Source organism: Peromyscus maniculatus, chromosome 4, assembly GCF_049852395.1.
Source record: "Peromyscus maniculatus bairdii isolate BWxNUB_F1_BW_parent chromosome 4, HU_Pman_BW_mat_3.1, whole genome shotgun sequence".
Taxonomy (NCBI): domain Eukaryota; kingdom Metazoa; phylum Chordata; class Mammalia; order Rodentia; family Cricetidae; genus Peromyscus; species Peromyscus maniculatus.
The window spans coordinates 40,040,002-40,065,203 of NC_134855.1; the positions used below are offsets into that span (position 1 = coordinate 40,040,002).

A 25,202-nucleotide genomic window follows, 5' to 3' on the forward strand; every position below is an offset into this window, starting at 1 on the left:
TTAAAGATAAACAGTAACATGATTTGTGTACCGTCAACACGACAATGGAAATCAAAAGTAATTTGCTTCTATTTTTTCTACTAACTTACACTTAAACTGGTGATATCATGTGATAATTTCACCGTGGGGCTTTTTAAAAAATAAGGAATGAACATGAAAAGAGGCTTTAGTTATAGTCCTCAACTTCATGTAGTGTTTGGTAAGGAAAAAAAAATTTATGTTGTTTTTCTAGGATCAGAACACATTAAATTGAATGTTTTAAAAAAATGTCTTCTTAAAAGTTACTTTGTCAATCATTTGTAATTAATATTTTGGTAGTGCCATATAATTGATGAATTACTATAAAAATCATGAATTAAATTTTATGCCTTTCATTCATTGTGTTCATTTACACTTAATTCATTTATTTATTAATCATTTATGGAGTATCAAATAGTATAAGACAGCAGCAGCAAAAGCATTAGATCTTGCTTTCAGTAATCTCACAGTCTAGTTTAGACACAAGGACATAGTTGTAAATGTTGCATAATGAATACTGTGACCAAGGTATGCATAGTAACTGGGAAAACCTAGGGTTGCCCTTAGTCTGCTGCTTTCCAGATTTTTATATGACCATGACTCACCTGAGGTCTAGCTAAAAATGTAGATTTTGTATGCATTAGGCATAGAGTCTCAAGTTCTGCATTTTTGTATCAACAACATAAATTCATGCAATGTTTTAAATTACCTCGTTGCTACTTAACTGAACTTTAATCTAGCTAATACTGATAGAAATTTAGGTTTTTTTTTAAACAAAAATTACTGTAATGATTAATTTCGTTATCAAGCTTTCATTTGATGCCATGTCAAATGTTTTTGATTTGAGGACCACATTCTTAATAGCAAGAACATTTACCACAAGGGTAACAGAGAATGGGTCAGCATAACTACATAGTTATGAATGATTCCTGAGCTGACACTTTTTTTTTTTTTTTACTTTTTAATTTAATGTATTTTGAGATTTTCATTCATGGGTATTTACATTGTATTTACATCATATTCACCTCTCCCTTTTTCCATTCCATCTCTTCCCATGTCCTCCCTTTCCTCTCTGCATTCTACTCTACACACACACACACACACACACACACACACACACACACACTGTGTGTGTATATATATATTTTTAAGTACATCAATATAATACAAGCTAATCAGTCTGTATAATATTACTTATAATGAATGTAACAACAATTATTTAAAAAGAGGCCATGAGTTTGAAAGTGAACAAGAAGGGATGTTTAGGAGGGTCTGGAAGAAAAAAAAAAGTGTGATAGTTTGGATGAGACTTGTGCTCCAGTAAGCTCATGTATATGAATGTTTAGTGTCCAGTTAGTGGAAATGTGGTGTGGCCTTGTTGGAGGAGACGTGCCACTATGGAAGGCTTTGAGTCTTCAAAAGCCACACTAGGCCTAGTGTCTCACTATCTGCCTGCTGTCTGTGGATCAGGATGTGAAACTCTCAGCTACTGCTCTAGCACCATGCCTGTCTGCTTTCTGGCATCATGATCATGACTAAGCCTCTAAAACTCCAAGCAAGCCCCCAATTAAATGGTTTCATTTATAAGAGTTTCCTTGATGATTGCATCCCTTTACAGCAACAGAACAGTAACTAAGAAAAAAGGAGGGAGGAAATGCTGTAATTATATTAATCTGAAAAACTGAAAGTAATGATTCTTGAAAAGCTATAAAGAGATTTACCATAGATCTGAGCTTATCCTTCCTAAGCTGACTCTTGATGGATGAGTTTGGAGTTGTTCAAGCAGAAAAGTAGAGGGGTTGGCATGGTCAGCAGAGGGAGAGGATGTGCTTTGAGTACACAACTAATACAGGGTTATTGCTTTGTTAATCTTCTTCACATGGTGAGACAGCTCTAATCAGACTGCTTTTGGTGTGGAGTGTCCTCCTTAGGAGCCGCATGCTGAAACAGCTTGGGAAACCAATTGCACTTCACTGAATATTAAACTGGAAGCTGTACTAGTTTGCCTTAACTCTGTTCAACAGTTAGTGTTTAATGTTCAACCATGTTATTGATGAATGAATGATAATGAATATAATGAACAATATTGGCCCATTTAATACTTATTGGATATATTTTTGAATAGTTTATATAGATCATTTTATTTAAAAATCATTGAAGTAGTTTATTTTTTGAGACAGGGTTTCTGTGTGTATTCCTGGCTATCCTGGATTTTGTAGATCAGGCTAGCCTTAAACTTAGAGATCCGCCTGTCTCTGCCTCCCAGGTGCTGAGATTAAAGGTGTGCACCACCATACCTGGCTATACTGAAGTAATTTAAAGGAAAAAAAAAAGATTTCTTCTAGGCAATCCCTATTAACATAAGAAACCAACAAGCAACCAAGCAAAAAGCAAACTGCCAATATTTGAAGACTCAAAAGTATGAAATAGTAGACAAAATTGTTTCTCTATCTTAATGTTTTCTGCCTTCTTCAAGGGGTATCACTACTAAAACTCCTTTGTGAATCTTCCAAAACAATTTAATATGCATGTTTTCCCCCTTTTCAAGTTATATCATACAGTGTTTACCTTGTTTTTCATTTCATATACTTATAATGTTTCCTATATTGGCCATATAAATTTTATACTCTCTTTTAAATTATGGAATTACATTAAACTGAAAGACTGAAATTTATTTAGCCAAGCTGGCTAGATGTTCATGTTGTTTCTTTTCCCAATAAAATTGTTGTAATGATCATTTACACATATTTTTTAGCATTATATTGTAATTATTTATGTAGGATGAATTTTAACAGTAGAATTTTATGTACTAAAGAAAGAGGGCATTTTTTCTCATGCTGTGATAACTATTACAAAATTACTATTGTAAATTTGAGAAATTTAACCATCCACCAATAGTATATACATGCTTATTTTCCCCAAATCATTGATCCTAACTACTCAAGCTATTTTTCTATTTCACATATAAAACATATTATTATTTTAATTCTTATTAGTGAGATTTTACATGTTATGTATGTTTTATTTTTCCCTATGAACTATTGCTTCTTTTAACCATTATGTCAGTTTTTTTTTATTTTACTATTTTTTTGTTTGAGTGATTTAAATTGATGGTGTGTTCTTCTGTTGTTACTGTCTTTAATGAAAACTTTTTCATAAATTAATAAAACTCACTTCTTTCCAACTGCCTTTAAAGAAAACTTTTTCATAAATTAATAAAACTCACTTCTTTCCAACTGCATCAAAAACAACAAGGTGAGCTGGAGTTGGTGGTGTACTCCTTAACATTACAGGCTGTAGTAGCTGATCTCTGTGAGTTTGAGGCCAATGTGGTCTACATGGCAAGTTTCAGGCAAACTAAGGCTATATAATGAAAATAGCCTCAAAACAAAACAAAGCAACATTAAAAAATATAACAAAATGAAACAACAACAACAATTCTGAATTTTCAAAAATACATGATATATTTGCTCATCTTTATTTGGTAAAAGAAAAGCAATATAAGACCATCTCTATAATACTGTGGTATAACTCTAGCTCTTTGTGTTTAAAACGTTGATAATGGAACAAAAGTGCACACATCCCTGTTTAAGGGTCGAAGCAGCTCTTCTCTACTGGTTACAGGAAACAGATGTTCCTGGTTGGCAGGAAAAGGAGGAGTGGGGGATGAGATCACTATACTGTGAATTCGTTAAAGCAAGTCTCTAATTTATTGCTAAGAAGCACTCCTTTTTGAGATTTATTTTTTAAGTTTTGAGATTATAATATAATTACAACATTTTGTTCTTCCCTTTTCTTCCCTCCAAACCAGTGGTTCTCAGCCTTCCTAATGCTGTGACCTTTTAACACAGTTCCCCATGTTGTGGTGACCCCCCACACACACCATAAAATTATTTTAATTGCTACTTCACAACTGTAATTTTGTTATTGTTATGAATCGTAATATAAATATCTGATATGTGACCCGCAAAGGAGTTGTAGTCCACAGGTTGAAAACCACTACTCCAAACCCTCCCATATACCCTTTCTTGCTCTCTTTCAAATTCAGTACCTTTTTTCAGTAATTTATTGCATGTATATATGTATATACTCATATATTCCTACATATTACATGCTCAGTCTATAGAATGTTATAAATATTTTTATGTATATATGTTTTCAGGAATGACCATTTGTTATTGGGTAACCACTCGTTGTATTCTTCCTTGGAAAAGACTATTTATTTCTTCCTCTTTCATCATTCCTTGGTTGCCTGCAGTTATTCATATAGGGTTGAGGCCTTGTGGCCTTTTCCCATTTTACTTTGGCATTTTTATTGGTGGCATCCACATTCAGATCATGTTTGGCTAGTCGTGTTAGTGAGACTGTATGGGTGTAGCTTCTGATGTCACTAGGAGATATAATCTCACAGAAAACTCCCTGATTCTCTGGCTCTTACAACCTTTCCCACTCTTCTTCCACAGTGTTTGCTGAGCCCGAGGTGTAGAAGGGTTTGGTAGGTGTAGACACAGGGACTGGGCTCCACAAACTCTGGATTGTGACTAGCTGTGGTTTCTGTAGTGGTCTTCATCTGTTGCAAAGGGAAGATTTTCTTTTTTTTTATTAAGAGATTTTCTATTCATTTTACATATCAACCACGGATTCTCCTGTCCTCCCTCCTCCCACCCCCAGCCTTCCTACCTAGCCCACCCCCCATTCCCACCTCCTCCAAGGTAAGGTCTCCCCTGGGGAGTCAGCAGAGCCTGGTACATTTAGTTGAGGCAGATCCAATCCCCTTCTCCCTGCACCAAGGCTGAGCAAAGTGTCTCAGCATAGGCACTAGGTTCCAAAAAGTGGGCTCTTGCACTAGGGACAGGTTCTGATCCCATTTCTTGGGGCTCCCCTAAACAATTCAAGCTAAACAACTTTCTCACTTATTCAGAGGGCCTAGTTGAGTACCATGGGGGCTCCTCAGCTATTGGTTCACAGTTCATGCGTTTCCACTGGTTTGGCTAGTTGTCTCTGAACTTTTTCTACTCATGGTCTCAACATCTCTTGCTCATATAATCTCTTCTCTCTCTCTCTCTCTCTCTCTCTCTCTCTCTCTCTCTCTCTCTCTCTCTCTCTCTCTCTCTCTCATCAATTGGACACCTGGGTGTAGCATGAATCTTAAAAGTTCTTATTAATAAAATCAAACCCGAGGCCAGTTATTGGGGTGAAATGCTGGATGGTCAGAGAGACAGAATAAGCCACAGTTACCTCACCTCACCAGTTCCTCAGCTGGTCTTGTTTCCTCAGACTAGAAGCCTCTGAGTCCTCATCCACATGGATATCAGCTGAACTGTGCTGTTTCAAAGCCTGAAGCTTAACCAGCCAAATGCTTCTAGTTTCTGGTCCTCACACCTTATATACCTTCCTGCTTTCTACCATCACTCCCTAGGATTAAAGGCTCGCTTTCTGGGATTAAAGGCATGAGTCACCATGTCTGGCTGTTTCCAATGTGGCCTTGAACTCACAGAGATCCCAGATGGATTTCTGCCTCTGGAATGCTAGGATTAAAGGCGTGTGCTATCACTGCCTAACTAGTGGCTTTTCTGTTCTCTGACCCCAGATAAGTTTATTAAGGTACACTATATTTTGGGGAACACAATACCACCACACCTGGGGCTCTGCCTGGGGCTTGGCCATGGATCTCTGCATCTGATTCCATGAGTCACTGGATAATGGTCCTATCATGACAGTTAGGGTGTTCAGCCATCCAATTACTCAGTCACTCTCTTGACCATTGCCAGTAGTCTATAGTGGAGTAATCTTTGAAGACTTCCGGGGACCTCTCCAGTGCTCTGCGTCTTCCCATTCCTATGAAGCCTTCATTTATCATGGTATCTCCTTCCTTCTTTTCCCACTCTGATCCAGCTAGGGCCTCCTGCTCCCCTAAGCTCTCTTTTCCCCGACCATTGCCCTCCATTACCCCCCTCTCCTCAGTATGCTCATGTAGATCTCATCTATTTCTCCATTGCTGGGCAGTCCCTGTGTCTTTCCTAGGGTCACCTTTACTAGCTAGCCTCCCTGGAGCTGTGAGTTGCAGTCTGGTTATCCTTTGCTTTACATCTAGTATCTACTTATAAGTGAGTACATACCATGTTTGTCCTTCTGAGTCTGGGTTACCTCACTCAAGTTGATATTTTCTAGTTCCATCTATTTGCCTGCAAACCTCATGATGTCATTGTTTTTCTCTGCTGAGTAGTACTCCATTGTGTATATGTACCACATTTTCTTTACCCATTCTTCAGTTGAGGGGCATCTAGGTTGTTTCCAGGTTCTGGCTATTACAAATAATGCTGCTATGAACATAGTTGAGCATGTGTCCTTGTGGTATGATTGAGCATTCCTTGGATATATGCCCAAGAGTGGTATAGCTGGGTCTTGAGGGAAATTGATTTTTAATTTTCTGATAAAGAACCATACTGATTTCCAAAGTGGCTGTACAAGTTTGCATTCCCACCAACAGTGTAGGAGTGTTCCCCTTGCTCCACATCCTCTCCAACATAAACTGTCTTCAGTGTTTTTGATCTTAGCCATTCTGACAGGTGTAAGATGGTATCTCAGATTCATTTTAACTTGCATTTCCGTGATGACTAAAGATGTTGAGCATTGCCTTAAATGTCTTTCAGTCATTTGAGATTCTTCTGTTGAGAATTCTGTTTAGCTCTATAGCCCATTTTTAAATTGGAATGTTAGGAATTTTGATGTCTAGTTTCTTGAGTTCTTTATATATTCTGGAGATCAGTCCTCTGTCAGATGTGGTGTTAGTGAAGATCTTTTCCCATTTTGTAGGCTGTCGTTTTGTCTTATTGACCATGTCCTTTGCCCTACTAAAGCTTCTCAGTTTCAAGAGGTCCCATTTATTAATTATTGCTCTAAGTGTCTGTGCCACTGGTGTTATATGTAGGAAGTGATCTCCTGTGCCAATGAGTTCAAGACTACTTCCTACTTTCTCTTCTCTCAGGTTCAGAGTAACTGGACTTATGTTGAGGTCTTTGACCCAGTTGGATTTGAGTTTTGTGCATAGTGACAGATATGGATCTATTTGCAATCTTCTACATGTTGACATCTAGTTATGCCAGCACCTTTTGTTGAAGATGCTTTCTTTTTTCCATTGCACAGTTTTGGATTCTTTGTCAAAAATTAGATGTTCATATATGTTCGGATTATTGTCAGGGGCTTCAGTTCAATTCCATTGGTCCACATGTCAGTTTTTATGCTAGTACCAAGCTGTTTTTATTACTGTAGCTCTATAGTAGAGCTTGAAATCAGGGATGGTGATGCCTCCAAAGGTTATTTTATTGTACAGGATTCTTTTGGCTATCCTGGGTTTTTTATTTTTCCATATGAAGTGGAGTATTGTTCTTTCCAGGTCTGTGAGGAATTGTGTTGGGATTTTGATGGGGATTACATTGAATCTGTAGATTGCTTTTAGTAAGATTGCCATTTTTACTATGTTAATCCTACCTATCCATGAGCATGGGAGATCTTTCCATTTTCTGACATCTTCTTCAATTTTTTTCTTCAAGGACTTAAAGTTCTTGTCATACAGGTCCTTTGCTTCCTTAGTTAGAGTTACCCCAAGGTATTTTATATACTTTGTGGCTATTGTAAAGGGTGATGTTTCTCTGATTTCTTTCTCAGTCCATTTATCATTTGTATGTAGGAGGGCTACTGATTTACTTTTGTGTTAATCATGTATCCTGCCACATTACTGAAGGTATTTATCAGCTCTAGGAGTTCCATGGTAGAAATTTTGTGGTCTCTTATGTATACTATCATATCATCTGCAAATAGTGAAAGTTTGACTTCTTCCTTTCCAATCTGTATCCCCTTGATCTTCTTTTGTTGTCTTATTGCTCTAGCTAGAACTTCAAGTACTATACTGAATAAATACGGGGAGAGTGGAGGAGCCTTGTCTTGTTCCTGATTTTAGAGGAATCACTTTGAGTTTCTCTACATTTACTTTGATGTTGTCTTTTGGCTTGCTGTAAATTGCCTTTATTATGTTTATGTATGTTCCCTGTATTCCTGATCTTTCCAAGACCTTTATCATGAAGGGGTATTGGATTTTGTCAAAGGCCTTTTCAGCATCTAATGAAATGATCATGTGTTTTTTTTTTTCTGTTTGTTTATATGGTGTATTACATTGACAGACTTTCCTATATTGAACAAACCTTGCATCTCTGTGATGAAGCCTACTTTTTCATGGTGGATAATTGTTTTGATGTGTTCTTGGAGTCTATTTGCCAATATTTTATTGAGTATTTTTGCATAAATGTTCGTGAAGGAGATTGGTCTGTAATTCTCTTTCTTGTTGCATCTTTGTTTGTTTTGGGATTCAGAGTAACTGTAGCCTCATAGAAGGAGTTTGGTAACATTCCTTCTGTTTCTATTGTGTGGACCAATTTAAAGAGTAATGGTATTAACTCTTTTTTGAAGATCTGGTAGAATTCTGTGTTGAACCGATCTGGTCCTGGACTTTTTTTTTGGTTGGGAGACTTTTAATGACTGCTTCTATTTCCTTACGGGTTACTGGTCTATTTAAATAGTTTATCTGGCCTTGATTTAACTTATGTATGTGGTACCTATTCAGAAAATTTTCCATTTCTTTTAGATTTTCCAGTTTTATGGAGTACAGGTTTTTGAAGTATGACCTGATGATTCTCTGGATTTTCTCAATGTCAGTTGTTATGTCTTCCTTTTCATTTCTGATTTTGCTAATTTGGATGGTCTTTCTGCCTTTTGGTTAGTCTGGATAAGGGCTTGTTTATCTTATTGATTTTCTCAAAGAACCAACTCTTTGTTTCATTGATTCTTTGTATTGTTCTCTTTGTTTCTATTTTACTGATTTCAGTCCTCAGTTTGATTATTTCCTTGTATGTTCTCCTCCTGGGTGACTTTGCTTCTTCTTGTTCTAGAACTTTTAGGAGTACTGTTAAGTTACTAATGTGAGATTTCTCCAACTTCTTGGTTCATGACTTTGTTGGCTTTAGTGTTTTCTTTGACTGATGAATCTATTTCTTCTACTGCATCTTCAACGCCAGAGATCCTCTCTTTCATCTCTTGTATTCTGTTGGCTGTACTTGCATCTGAAGTTCCCAATCATTTACTCAGATTTTCTATTTCCAGCATTCCCTCTGTTTGTGTCTTCTTCATTTTTTCTATTTCCTTTTTCAGGTCTTGGACTGTTTCCTTCATTTGTTTCATTGCTTTTTCATGATTTTCTTTCAGTACTTTATTTTTTTCTTCCAGGACTTTATTGTTTTCTTCTAATTTGATTTCCCTTTCCTCTAGTTGTTTATAGCATTCTTCCCATTTTTTTTGTCTTTTCCTCTACACAAACCTCTACCTTCTTCATGATGTTATTCATAAGGCTGTTTTCTTCTGCTTCTTCCAATTTTTGATGTTCAGGTCTAGATGTTAGAGGTGGTCTAGGTTCTGGTGATGCTGTATTTATTGCTCTTCATTTGTTGTATGTACTTCTGCCTTGATGTCTGCCCATCTCCTTGTGGTTCGTTCTTGGTCTTATCAGCGCACTTGGTTCAGACAGAGCTGACAGATTCAGGAAGTCTCTCTCTCTTGTCCAGATGGGAGCTCTTTTGTCCAAATGGGAACTCCAGGGCAGGATGGAAGCTCTTGTCCAGAAGGGAAGTCCAGGTCAGGATGGGAGCTCTTGTCCAGACAGGAAGTCTGGGGCAGGATGGGAGCTTTTGTCCAGACAGGAAGTCTGGGGCAAGAAGGGAGCTTTGTCTCTCTGGTCCAGAAGGGAAGTCCAGGGCAGGATGGGAGCTGGGGGCCGGTCTCTAAGTCTCAGGAAGTAGCTGGGGTCTCGGGCTGATAGGCGTGGGGGCAGGGCGTGGAGATTGCAGGGTCTGCCGGGGGTCTTGGAGAAGGGGATCCTTCCCAGTGGGGCTAGAAGGGATCCTGCCCGGTGGCCAGAATCTGGGGGCAAGTTGTGCAGGTCTTCCCCGGAGTGGCTGGTGCCCAGGGATGGGTCCAGGCTGAGCCAGGACACTCACCTCTGGTCCAGAAGGGAAGTCCGGGGCAGCATGGGAGCTGGGGCGAGATTTCTCCAACTTCTTCATGTGGGCATTTAGTGTTATGAATTTTCCTCTTAGCACTGCTTTCATAGTGTCCCATAAGTCTGGGTATGTAGTACATTCGTTTTCATTGATCTCTAGGAAGTATTTAATTTCTTTCTTTATTTCTTCCTTGACCCATTGATGACTCAGTTGAACATTATTCATTTTCCATGAGATTGTAAGCTTTCTGTAATTTTTAGTTGTTGAATTGTGGTTGTTTAAATCTGACTTTAAGCTTTGGTGGTCCAATTGAATACAGGAGGTTATTCCAATTTTTTTTTGTATCTGTTGAGATTTGTTTCATGACCAAGTATGTGGTCAATGTTAGAGAAGGTTCCATGGGTTGCTGAGAAGAAGGTATATTCTTTTTTGTTAGGGTGGAATGTTCTGTAGATATCTATTAAGTCCATTTGAGTCATAACATCAGTTAAGCACCTTATTTCTTTGTTAAGTTTAGATTTAGCAGATCTGTCTAGTGGTGAGAGTGGGGTGTTGAAGTCTCCCACTATTAATTTGTGGGGTTTTATGTGTGATTTAAGCTTTAGTAATGTTTCTTTTACATATGTGGGTACCCTTGTGTTTGGGGCATAAATGTTTAGAATTGAAACTTCATTTTGGTGGATCTTTCCTGTGATGAGTATGTAATGTCCTTCTTGATCTCTTTTGATTGATTTTAGTTTGAAGTCTATTTTGTTGGATATTAGGATAGCTACACCAGCTTGCTTCTTAAGACCATTTGATTCGAAAGACTTTTCCCAGCCTTTTATTCTGAGATAATCTCTATCTTTGAAATTGAGGTGTGTTTCTTGTATATAGCAGAAAGATGGGTCCTGCTTTCATATACATTCTGTTAGCCTGTGTCTTTTTATAGGTGAATTAAGTCAATTGATATTAAGGGATATTAATGACCAGTGATTGTTAGATCCTGTTATCTTTGGTGGTTGTGTGTGTGTATTTCTCTTCTTTGGGATTTACTGCAGTGGGGTTATCTATTGCCTAAGTTTTTGTGGGTGTATCTGACTTCCTTAGCTTGGAATTTTCCTTCTAGTGCTTTCTATAGGGCTGGATTTATGGATAGATATTGTTTAAATCTGGTTTTATCTTGGAATGTCTTGTTCACTCCATCTATGGTGATTGAAAGTTTGCTGGGTGTATTAGTCTAGGCTGGCATGCATGGTCTCTTAGTGTTTGCATTACATCTGTCCAGAACCTTCTAGCTTTCAAAGTCTCCATTAAGAATTCAGGTGTTATTCTGATGGGTTTGCCTTTATAAGTCACTTGGCCGTTTTCCTTTGCTGCTCTTAATATTCTTTCTTTATTCTGTAGGTTTAGTTGCTTAATTATTATGTGGCAAGGGGACTTTTTTAAGGGTCTAGTCTGTTTGGTGTTCTATAGGCTTTTTTTTTTAAATCTTCGTAAGTATTTCCTTCTTTAAGTTGGAAATTTTCTTCTATGATCTTGTTGAATATATTTTCTGTTCCTTTTGAGTTTGTATTCTTCTCTTTCTTCTATCCCTATTAATCTTAGGTTTGGACTTTTCATGGTATCCCAGATTTCCTGGATGTTTTGTGTTATGACCTTTTTGTCTTTGGTATTTTCTTTGACTGACAAATAAATTTCTTCTATTGTATCTTGTACACCAGAGATTCTCTCTTCCATCTCTTGTTTCTGTTGGTTATGCTTGCATCTGTGTTTCCTGTTCATTTACTCAGATTTTCTATTTCCAGCATTCCCTCTGTTTGTGTCTTCTTCATTGTTTCCATTTTCCTGTTCATGTCTTGAACTGTTTCCCTCACATGTTTAATTGCTTTTTCATAGTTTTCTTGGCTTTCTTTAAGGGATTTGTTGGTTTCTTCCAATTTTTTATTTGTCTTTTCCTCAATTTCATTTTTCATTTTTTCTTGAAAGGTCTCTAACATCTTCAAGATGCTATTTTTAAGTTTGCTTTCTTCTGCTTCTTCTACATTGTGATGTTCAGGTCTTGCTGTTGTAGGAGTGCCAGCTTCTGGTGATGCCATATTGCTCTTTATGTTGTATGTATTTTTGCCTTAATGTCTGCTCATCTCCTCCTCTAGTAGGTATAGGAGGTGGCTGTGTCTGAGCGAGTTACTTGTGTCTGTGTCTCAGGGGGGGCCCTCTGGATCCAATTTTAGCTCTTTGTCTAATTGGAGCTGGCAGATTCTGTGTCTCATGGAGCTGCTCTTGGTCTTATCGGTGCTCTTGGTCCAGTCAGAGCTGACAGATTCTGTGTTTCAGGAAGCCTCTCTTGGTCCAATGAGAGGTGGCAGATTCTATGTCTCAGAAAGCCACTCTTGGTTTAATGAGGGCTGGCAGATTCCCTGTCTGAGGAGGTTACTCTTGGTCCAATGGGAGCTCTTCGTCCAATGGGAATTGTTGGTTTGGTTTCTGTGCCTCAGAAAGTTACTCTTGGTCCAATGAGAGCTAGCCGTTTGGTTTCCTTGACTCTGGAAATTGCTGGGGGTCTCAGACAGATGGGTATTGGGGCAGGAAATGTAGATTGCAGAGTCCAGTGGGGAGTTTTGGTGAGGGGGGGCCTTTGCACAGGAGTTTTGCCTGCTGGCTAGCAACTGGGACAGAGGTTTTGGGGGGGGGCGCTCCAGGGGACTAGTTGTGTCCCAGGGGTGGGTCCTAGGGGCAGGACTCTCTGGGTTTGACTGCATTTCTTGATGAGGTGTGCAAACTACACTTATCTGTGGGCATAAGGACAAAAGTTAAATTCTTTTTAGGGACTATGCTGGTTTAGTAAATAGTGGTTGTAGGTTTTCCTCCAAGATTCATGACTTCACTAGTACTGAGTAGTTAACTAAGTTTCCAATACCAGGCATGGTTTTCTTCCTGTTGAGCAGGTCTCAAGTCCAATTAGAGAGCTGTTGGCTATTGCCAATGTATGCATGTCACTACTGTACTCTTAGGTTATTGTCTGTTAGATTTTCTTTGCTTGGAACCTTCACAATGGAAATGAGAATTGAAATTGAAATCTATTTTTTTTCCTGAATACCTTCTTGTTATTAGAATTGTTGAAAAATTTCCACTTTCTGGATCATATAATGATCCATTTCTTTGATTCAGAAACATGCTTATAAATTTCCCAGTCTCAGAAAGCTGGGAAATGGCAGAAGGAACATTAGTCAAGAACATTAGAAACATCTTTCACTCTCAGAGTTGAGCAGATAAGATTTCATCATGCTCTAATAAAGACACTTGAATAATGTGCTCATCCTAAATGACCAGAGTGTCTTGCTGGTTATTTATAAGGAGTAAGAGAGATGATCTAGTTAATTATTAGCATCCTCTGTTAATGCTAGATAGGACTCACATTTATAGCTGTGCTCTTAGAGTCTTAAGCATGGCACATGTTTGAAGTTCATGGAGGCATCTGATGAACAATCAGAATAGACATTTAAGAGAAAGGTACACACATTTTGGCTGAGATGCAATACTTCAAGGTAAAACAGAATGTATTTATTGGAGATTTAAATTTTAGTGAGTTTTAAAGTGATGGAAGTAGCTTTGTTTTTGTTGCCTTTGTTCATCTAAAAACAATTTGGGTTAATTTATGAACCCATCTGATTTTTCAAATGCAATTTAATTCTGTTAAATAATTAGCATATTCTTTGAATGACTTCTTTCTTTTAGTGAGTACTCTAGATGGGATTATTAGCTTTCTACTCTAATAGCAAAAATAAAAATATATTTTACCAGCACATTGCAGTTGTCATAGACCACATTTGAATGATTTATAACTATTACTTTCTCAAAGCAAAACTTGAACAAAGTTTTAGAATTAGAAGTTAAAGTTTTGAATCTTAACTACTTAATAAATGTTTGTGGAAAGCAGCTGTTTAGTTTAAAACCATAAAAGAAGTATATGAAAGGCCAACGAAATAACAAAATTGTAATGTCCCACTTAAAAATAACATATAGTAGTATTAATAGAAAGTGAGCAAAGCTAGCACAGCTGTGTAATCATGGAGGCAGCATGCTTCATTCACTGTGCTTGCCCTTTAAAAATGCTTTCTACAAATGAGCCCAGAAGGGGCCAAGTAGGGACTAGTACTTAACTCTTTGATATTTAAAGGTAGTACAGAAAAGTGCTAGTACATCAAAAGAATTCTTGATGCCATGAAGGCATTTGATATTCAAGATTAGTAAATTCACATCATCTGGATTTTCAGTGGATTGCAAAGTATAAAGGTCACAAGGATTAAGACAGCCCTGAAAACATATATGCAGTTAACATTGTACAGATTGAGCAGATTCTATTCAGTTGTTTTGACTATATATGTATATACATCATATGCATCTATGTATGTAACAACAATTAGTGAAGAAAAAAGAGGCCATGAACTTGAAAGAGAGCAAAGGGGCATACATGGGAGGTTTTTGAGAGAGGAAAGGAAATGGAGAAATGATGCAGTTACATTATAATCTCAAAAAAACCCAAAGCAATTATTAAAGGAAAAGAGCAGTTGGTACAGTTAAAAACTGAGGTTCTATAGTTTCTTTCTCCTGTAAGATGAACTCTTTTACAGATGATATTTTCTAACCCTACCTCAACTCTATTAAAAGTGGATGCTTTTTCTGGAGACATCTTGCTTCCTCCAAAGCCATAATTTTGGGACTATCGAGCTCCTGTCTATTTAATAGAATCAGAGAATAAAACTTTCTAAAAATTTTAAGCTGAGTTAGTAGTGAATATTACATGCAGAGTTAATTTCTCCAGAAAATATCTGTAGTTAAACAGCAAAAGAATTTGCTTTGTGTATTTTAATACAAGTAGGGCAGATTTTCCTCAACTTAATCCTCAAAGAATTTCTGAAACACCTTTTTAATGTTGTTTATTAGGAAGAGAATTCAGCTTGCTAATCATGGGTCAGAAAAGATCCAGGCACAATGAGGGGATAGAAACAGTTTGCTCAAGGCATAAATACCCTACCACCTAGAGAAAATGCCATGTATTTGGCCTACCAATTATATTTATTATTTGTATCATCCACCAAATTCACTTCATGATCTGATACTCTTACTTGCTTCATTTTACTACTCAAACAAATGTTAGTAGAGTTTATTAGGAATACTTGACCCATTAGGTCATTAACTGTATTGAGTGAGACATTTTGTAACTTACCACATACTCAATGGCTAGAAGTCTTGAAACAGGATTTGGGATGTCTCAATACCTCTTTATATATATATTTAAAGGATGAAATTGGATGGAACACAGAAAACAGAGATATATGATATGTATTATTTTTTTAATATAGTCTCCTTAAAACATTCACTTAAATGTCTCTTAATGCTTTTGGCATCATTCTGGAGTTGGCACAAAGCACTGAATCTTGAAAGTGTGTTATTTTTAGTAACTTGATATTTGTAACTTGTAGGCTTCTTTTATGGAAAGTGCCTTCTGTCTTCTCCCATAATGTTCATAAAACCTATAGTTCCATCAAACCATCCATGCATGTAACATATTTGGTCATTTTTAGCTACTAAGCTGCTTAGAGCTTCCAAGATTCCATTCTTTTCTAACAGAAGCAAGTCCTCAATTGGAAGTACTTAGTATAAAAGAAACAATATAGCACTTAGATTTGTATTTAAAATGTCATTTCATGTACATACATAGATCTGTGAATCCTAATCAAGAACCAAGACATAGACCAACATGAGTGGCTAATTGGTTTTTGACTTTGCAAAAGATATAAAATAAAGACAGAACTATTAATGTTCAAAAGCATGAAAATAGGAAAAATTATAGAACTCACAACAGATTTTTCCAAAGAATGTATATGGCATACATATGCAAAAATATTCTATATATGTATTTGTGTATGTGTATCATATACAGATTCACTGTAATTAATCTTTAGGGAAAGACAAATTAAAATTTAGGAATTAAGAAGTCTTGGAATATACCAGGTCCTGTTATGTACATGGATGGTTTGATGGAACCATGGTTTCTGTGAGTGTTATAGAAGAAGATAGAACACACACACACACACACACACACACACACACACACACACACACACACACACACACACACGGTGGTATTCTAATTGTACTGAAATGTGATTTTGATTGTATGTTAATAAATAAAGTTGCCCGGGGGTCAGAGCTATTAGAGCCATAGCAAGAGTGTGGCGGTGGTGGCACATGCCTTTAATCCCAGCACTTGGTAGAAGAGCTAGGTAGATCTCTGTGTGTTCAGAGATACAGCCAGCATTGGAGACATATGCCTTTAAGACTTGGGGGGCTGTACATACAGACAGTGACGAGGCAGTCACATGTTTGGGTTTACAACCAATGAGAAGACAGAACAAAAAGACTAAAAAGACGTACACACAGGAAGTAGCTCCTTTTCAGAGAGCTAGGACCACCGCAGGAGAAAGGGTGAGATTTTAGCTCTGAGCTCTGACCTCTTGGCTTTCTCTTTTACATTGGTTCTATGTTTCTTATTTAATAAGACGGTTGGTTACATCAACACACACACACAGACAGACATACACACATACACACACACATCCCACACATGTGTGTGGCAAATGCTTTATAAAATATTCACTACCATTAACATTGAGGAAAGGGCAACTTAAAACTTCTGTGACATGTCACTATTTAGCTACTAAAATAGTTAAGATAAAACATTGGCAAAATGATAAGTGCTAGTAAAGATACAGAGCACGTAGAGTTCATATTTTGCTGCTGTGAGTGTAAAATGCTGGAGAAACACTCTGGCAGTTGTACTCTTAGGCATTTGTTTCACAGAAGTGAAAACTTATGTTTGCACATTAAGTTTGACATGAATGTACATAACATGTTTTTTGGAAAAGAAAAACAAATGAACCATAAATTCCAGTAAACAGACCCTGATATATCTGTCCTGTCCATTCAGAAGAACATTACTCAGAAGAAAAAAATGGGATAAACTATTGATGCATGCAGCAACTTTGATGAATCTCAAGTGAAAAACAGCCAATTCTGAAAACTTTTCAGTTGCAATGTTCTACATCCTCAAAATGAAAAAGCAGCTTGAAGAAGTTTAGTGATTTCAAGGGAACAGAGACCAAATGAAAGTTGAGATTATAAAGATGTGGCCTAAGGGCTTTACTTAGTGGCTCAGGAGCATGTCTGAACCTTTTCTGTGACAGAAATGTTATGGGCCCACATGAGGGATAAAAACACACAAATTATACATCTTGCAGCATTCTTAAATACAACACAACACAACACAACACCACACACACACACACACACACACACACACACACACACACACCATTAAAGGAAAAGAAGCATGAATTTGAAAGAGAGCAAAGGGGGAACATGGGATGTTTTGGAGGGAGGAAAGAGAAGGGGGAAATGATGTAATTATATTATGATCTCAAAAGAAAAATTTGTTAGTAAAAATTAAAATGTTTATAATAAAATATAATGGAATAATATAGAAACCCAGTCATCTCTCCTCACTGGTACCTAAAAGTAAAATTTAATTATAAATATTTTTTAAAAGGAGTTTGATCATTTTATATAGATGCAATAACTTGTAAGTATTTAAAAATGAATTTGTATTATAATTTACAAATATTGTATAGGTCAGTTAACACAGTTATAATTAATTAATTAAAAAGTGTATGTATGATAGAAATAACTGCAGCTCTAGAAACCATAAATGAGAATATTTTACATGGAACAAAAAATTGTTTTCCCATAAACATTATTAAACCTTTCCATAATTCATTGTTTTTAAACCTAACATGGTTCTCCAGTGAAAATCTTGCCAGCCCCCATGATACTGTCATCATCATGCTCTTCTTCTTCCTCCTCCTGCTCTTCTCCTGCTCTTCCTCCCCTCCTCCTCTCTACTGTCCCCTTACCACTGCCTCCCCATTCCTCCTCGTTCTTCTCTACCCCTCCTTCCTCCCTCTGCTCCCTTCTCTGCCCCTCTTCTTCCATTCATCCTCCCTTCTGTTGTTTGAAAACCACATCACATTTGAGTAGCATACAAGGGGACAGGACACTTAACAAAAGTTGTTTTCTTACTAAAACCCATTGTTTTAACCTTGCACAGTTGGTAACGAAGAAAAACCATATAAATAATATAAATAGGAAGGAAGAGAACAGAACTTTTTCATGTTGAGATTGTTTTTAGTCATGGTTGAAAATTAAATGTATCAGTTTTTTTTTCTTTGTTTGTTTTTCAGCTACAGGAAAATACATAGGAACTTTGGGCTGAAAATGGACAAAATAAATTGAAGCTGGGGAATTCTATAATGATAGGAAATGCCCAGAGACTTGAGGGAAAACAGAGTTAAAACAAGTTGTATTTTAAAAAAATTGTTAGCTAGGAGATCCTCAACAACTTATTAATATGCTGAATTTGTTTAATGTTTATTCATATGAGAAATTGAACCATAGCACTTGTAAGACTTTATCTTGGTCACACTGTAGTTTGTGTGTATATTGCAAATAAAGATCAGATTTCTTATTCCTATCTGGGCCAAGGGACTTTCTCCAATAGAGTCTGTCTCAAATTGCTCATCAAGAAGTTAGTTTTTTGATATTACCACTCAATGTCATGATGGCTTAATAGACACAAATATGTACTATATATGTCAAACGTACATATGGCAAGAAATACTAATTCATTAAATGTATAAAAGTCATGTTCGTTCTCACCTGACCTGGATCAACAGGTTGATCTTCAGGGACAGGGTCTTGAGAGAGAAGGCCAGGTGGGACGCCAGAAGATAAGGAGATAGGAAATAGAGAAGATAAAGTTTGCGATTTGGAGGTCTTGCCCACAGCTTTAGATCCGAAAAGTTGGGTTATCAGGATCCAAAGCCAAAGTTCCCCCAAAACCCTTACCCCAGGTCATTACTGGCTCTGCCAAGCATGTTTCTGGTTTTAGAGAAGGAGCTGTTTGCACTCTCTGTGTATCAGGGCCTCAGGAAAAGCCTTGTACTCATACTCCTCATGCTCAACAATGATCCTAACTAGGATTTTTATTCTGGGATAAATAGCTAAGGTCATGCTTTATATCAGTTGGGATCTGCTAAATTATGCTATAAAATACTCTGTAATCTTAATGGCTTAATACTAAGTTTATTTATGACTTACTATACATGTTCATCATGGATCAGTACAGGCTCTGTTCATATGTTTGTTGCTATAGACTTTGGTTGCTAGAACAGCCTCCATCTTGGACATGATTGGTTCCCATATTATGGAAAAAGAAACATCAAGGAAGTCTCATGTTGGCAGTTAAATAATCTATTTTGGAGGTGACACACATAATTTATACTCTGAGCTCATTGACCAGAACAAGTTACAGTCACATGGACTCATACAATTAAAAGGGAGCCAAGTACTGATATCCCAAAGGACCAGCACTAATTACCAGCAATTGAATATGAGGTATTATGGATCTGTAAGGGTCAGAAAAACTTCAAGAATCACTCAGACAAAAAAATTCTTGAAGGGTCTGGGGATAGAGCTCAGTTGGTAAAGTGTGTAGGTAGAACTTTCCTGTAGCACGAATCTTAAAGGTACTTATTAATAAAAACAAACCCAGGGCCAGGTATTGGGGTGAACACTGGAAGATCAGAGAAGCAGAACAAGCCACAGCCACCTCACCTTGCCAGTTCCTCAGCTGATCTTGTTTCCTCAGACTGGAAGCCTCTCAGTCCTCATCCAGAATGGGTCTCAGCTGTACTATAGCTCAGAGCCTAAAAGCTTAACCAGGCCAAAAGCTTCTAGTTTCTGGTCTTCACACCTTATATATCTTTCTGCCTTCTACCACCACTCCCTGGGATTAAAGGCTCACTTCTTGGGATTAAAGGTGTGTGTCACCATGCATGGCTGTTTCCAATGTGGCCTTGAACTCACAGAGATCCAGAGGGATTCCTAGCTCTGGAATGCTAGGTTTAAAGGTGTGAGTGCCACCATTTTCTAGCCTTTGTATCTAGTGGCTGTTCTGTCTCTGACCCCAGGTAAGTTTATTAGGGTACACAATATTTTGGGGAACACAATACCACCACAGTTTCCGTCCCACCAGCTGCTCCCAAATAAATACACTGAGACTTATATTAGTTACAAATTCTCAATTGATAGCTTAGACTTGTTACTAGCCAACTCTTACATTTAAATTTTAACCTATATTTCTTATCTACCCTCTGCCATGTGGCTCATGGCCTGTTACCTCATTTTCTACATGCCCTGCTTCCTCTGCATCTGCTGGCATCTTCCTTGACTCCACTCTTTTTCACCCCAGCATCCTTAGTTTGGTTGTCCTACCTGTACTTCCTGCCTGACTACTGGCCAGTCAGCTTTTTATTAAACCATTTCAAGTTATACATCTTTACAGTGTACGAAAGTGTTATTCCACAGCAAAAGTGCTTGCCACACAACATAAAGACCTCCTGAGTTCATTCCCTAACACTCAGGTAAAAAGTATGTAGTGTGCCCGTGACCCCAACCTTGGAAAAGAAGAAACACGTGGATCCCTTTGGCTCCCCAGCCAGCCAGCTTAGCATAATCAGTGAAGACCAGATCCTAATGAGAGACCTTGTCTCAAAACATACAGAAGTCTCATTCCTAAATGGGATGTCTTTGTCACATCCCTTCTCTCAAGGCTCGGAGATCTGTGTAGAAGTGACACATAGATTACTGTAAGATCCAGAAGTTGTGAACAATGTCAAGAAAAAGTCTTTTCTAGACATAGAGTGCACATATTAACTCACAGAGACTGTAACAACATGTAGGAGACCTGCACAAGCTCAAGCCACACAAAAGTCCCATCAAGGAGGAGGAGAATTGGGCACAAATTCTCACCACTAGCCAAGAAGATATTCAAGATTGATAGCTGCTAGGAAAGGGAAATCTTTTTTTTTTTTTTTTTTTTTTTTTTTTTTTTTTTTTTTTTTTTTTTTTTTTTTTTTTTCTGATGGACTAACACTGAGTATGTAGCCATATTCCATGACAGGCCCCATGCTCAAGAGTAGTTGGCCAACCCAAACCAAACTCCATGTTTTTTGTTTTTCATTTTTATTTAAGAGAGAAAAAGAACATGAACTTTAATGTGTAGGTAGTTGATGGGGGAAGATCTGGGAGGTGTTCTGAAAACAGGAAAGAATATAATCAAAATATATTTTATGACATTCTCAAAGAACAGATAAAAACACAAACTATATGGTAGATGATTCCTGGAGAGTGATACTAGAGATGGACCTGTGGCCTTCATGTTCACACAGGCACTTGCATCCTCTCCCCCATCCTGCACACCTATATGTGAACATCCTTACACATACACAAATAGAAAACTCCTTGGCTGAGTATGGTGGTCCACACCTGTAATTTCAACAATTGGGAAGCAAAGGAAGGAAGGCTAGCCTGGGCTGCACAGTGAGACCCCTTCTCCAGCTAGAACTCCCACACCCCTCTCTCCCAGCATCAATAAAAAACAACACAAACAAAGAACATCAAAAAATAAACAAACAAATAAGGAAATAGAAAAACTATATTGACACGGTGTTCTTTGAAAAGATTTTTTTTTCAATGATTTAGGGATAAAATACAGATTTTTTCATCCTTCATGGTTTCTCTATAAGCATAGAGTTCACCACTATGTGTAAATTTTGGGTAGGTGTAGCTCTTTCCCAGTAGTTTACTTTTGACACCCTGAATAGTATTTTCCTCTGTGAATACTAGGGACAGATCCATGGCTTTCTTGACATTCCTTTCTACACTGTACATTCTAACAAACTCTTTTCATTACTATCTGCCGATACATTTGATTCATGTTTCTCATATGGGTTTTACATCCATTGAAGTTGAGTCATTTTATTATATAAACGGCAATATAATATCATATAGAATTTTTGTGTATTTTCATTTAGAAAGAGGAAGTTTAAATGAAGGAAATGGAGGAGGAGAGGGAATTTAGGTTAGAGCTTATCAGAAGTGGTGGAATAAAACAAGTCCTCTGTTAGATTAGAGAGCAAGTCCCTAAAGCCTTGAGTAGTTGATGCCTGAGTAGTAAAACCATTGACTTTCTTTAACTTTCCTATTTGTCTTGATTATAGATGTTCCTAGATTTTGCTGAATATTTCTTTCACACTAATAAGGCAGTAGTTTTCACTTGGCTCCAGAGTTTCTGTTCCATACTTGGCAGAAATACCCATGGAATGATGTCCAGTCTCAATTCTTGTATATCCAGGCCCAACCACTGATTGCCATGAAGAGCTTTCTTCCAGACAAACATAACAAGAATTTTTCCTACACAATAAGTCCCAAATTGCATAAGCCTCCTATAAATTTATTGGAAAAATTATCATTCTAAAATACTGAAACTTAACAGTCCCAACTACAGGGTAAAAAAAAAAATGAGTATTCTTTCACTTTCTTTTTCAACTACAACGTTTTTCCACAAATGAAAATGCTTTTATTGTTTTAGTCCTACAATAGTGACCACTAGTGAATTTTTATTTAAAAAAATTCTGCAGAGCAACATAAATTAATAAAAATTGAACCTCTCTTTATTTTTAATAATTTATTACAATTACAATGTTGATTTAATCAAATTAAAGAGAAAGTAACAGTAAATTGGGCTACCTTTTCCTTATTTCCCCAAACCCACAGAAACAACAATCAGTTTGGATCTTTCTTTATATAGCTTTTACTTTTGTCTTAAGGGATAATTCTTCTACATTGTGGTATTTAGGATATTCACAGGAATATCTGTTTGTAAAGGTGGTTGAAGTTTGAAGAAGATGTGGAAGACGGAGGAGAAAGGTGGAGCAAGCCCTATGTGGCTACGCTTTCATTGCACAGCCTGTTTGAGTTGAGAAGCTGTGTTCTGAATGGAACTGTGCTACTGGACATGCATGCCAATACTTTAGAAGAAATTGCAGGTAAGTCTTTTGTTACTCTATTTAATTCTGATGATTTCAGCTGCTTTTTACTATTCCTTTTCCTGACAGTTCCATATATGTGTGAACAATGAAAAATAAGTTATCATGGTCTGTGTAAGGGATATTAAAATAATTTTCTCCTATCCCTTTACTTGAAATAAAATAAATTGAATATGAGATAAACCTTATATTGCTTATAAATAGTGATCTATAGCAAGAAGATAGATAGCCAACTTCAATATTTACTATTTTTATTAGCATATTTAGACTATACACAAAGAAACACACAGGAACTTAAAAGCTAGGTATATATATATGTATATGTATATATATATAGTGTTAATTTTCTAAAAGCTAAATTATTTTACTTTAAGGGCTCCAGATCCTATTAATTCATGAATGTAAAGCCTGTAGTAAAGACTGTGGAGTTAGTGCTTTCTAGACATTTGTTCGTAGGGGAACCTGACTTAGATATTGTTTCTGGGTGGTGAAACATTTACATCAGTAATTTTTTTCATCAGATTTTGATATGTTTTTAACAGACTCAGATAATTCCTTAAAGAGATTTTGTTAGATTTAGTAGCAGAAAATCCCATTTGTATCTGGCAGGTCTGTTAAGAATTTCTGGTATAATTAAAGTAGGATTTTCTTTTGGATGAAGTTAATTTAAAACATATCTATTTCCCTGTGTTTCCGGGAACTCAATAAATCCAAACTTCATTCCTCAAAATATTACTTAACCTTTTCAAACCCAAAAATCTCTAGATGTAATTTCCTACCATGATTTATTCTGATGTGGAGATTAATTATGTCAAAATGCTTCCTACTTATATTCATATACATTGTAGGCAATTTATGGTCTGTGCTAATCTCTTTAAAACTCAGAATTATAAAGATTAAAAATGGAAATATTCCCTTTGAAGTGTGAATACTTTACCCTGATTCTGTCAATGAGAGTTAGAAGGAAATTAAAACCAAGATAAAGTTTAGTATCACGGACAAATTATCAATTATAACTCATTAAAACAACCTTTGTTACTTAAACTTTTTCATTGGAGGATAAATTAATAGCTTGTTCCATTGAATGCAAACTAAAGAATGGGATGGGAATGCATCATTAAAGATCATTTTTATGCCAGGTGTGATGACATACACCTTTAATCCTAGCACTTGGGGGTTAAAGGCAGTCAGAACTCTGTGAGTTTGAGGCCAACCTGGCCTTCCTAGTAAGTTCCAGACCATCCAGGGATATATACTATGACCCTGTCAAAAACAAAACAACGCTAGAAAACCAGGTTCATATTATGACAATCCTTGGTCAAGAAAGTTAAGTATTCTATTTAGTATCCACAATGCTGTTAGTGTTGGCAGCCAAGTAGAATTTACCATTTCACATTCCTTACTCATGCCTCTTTCTCTTTGAAAGTTAAGGCAATGAGTTTTCAGAGTATTTATATGGTAAATTTAAAGAAGACAGACATTTATAAAGTTTTTTTTGTAAAAAAAAAAAATCATGCCTTCTTAGGGCTCTTGGTAATCAAGATGAGTTGATTATGCTAAAGCAATTATCTAATTATGATGAAAAATTATTCTTCCGTTTTCAAGCCTTTTTACACTAGCACTGTTAGGTTTTGTAATGTTCTCTATTTATCTTTTTCTTCATGCTTCTTTTCTTAACAAGATCCTGGCATTGGGCTTTGCCAAGTTCACTATATTAGGCATCGTTGCCTGCTGACTTGTGAGGACTTGACTCTGGGCCAAAAGCCATTATGGTTCATTATCTGTTCCCAACTTTTCCAGTAATACTGATAAGTATTATTGTGGTGAGGAGAGCAGTGTAAGTGGTGACCGAATCATATGCATGTCTTTGGTACTTGAGGTCCACTCCAGGACACTTCACTCTTGAGCAAGAAGATGAATCTTTCCAGTTCACTAATTGATGCTGTAATGTGATTGTGCCTTAGAAATGTGGCTAATGAACAAATGAGTATTTAAAAAAACTTTACTTTCTCCTATGTATCCATTCGAAATAAAGCTTATCTCTCTGTAATTGCAAACGTAGAAATTAGCGAGTTTTATAGTGTTCAAGTGATTGTGGTTCAATGGAATTTTAGTAATAATATATGACATTTATTTTACATATGAT

General features: G+C 36.8%; 1 protein-coding gene across 9 annotated transcripts in view; it reads left to right on the top strand.

Moving 5' to 3' along the window:
- Window positions 1–25,202, top strand: part of Slc4a10 (solute carrier family 4 member 10) — a 279,026-nt gene that overhangs the window by 150,996 nt on the left and 102,828 nt on the right. For all 9 annotated transcript variants that reach the window (XM_076569565.1, XM_076569563.1, XM_006984614.4 and 6 more), the window contains one exon: window positions 22,896–23,056. In XM_076569565.1, the coding sequence (XP_076425680.1) occupies window positions 23,026–23,056 (31 nt within the window). In that variant the 5' untranslated portion in view covers window positions 22,896–23,025. The remainder of the gene's footprint in view (window positions 1–22,895; window positions 23,057–25,202) is intronic.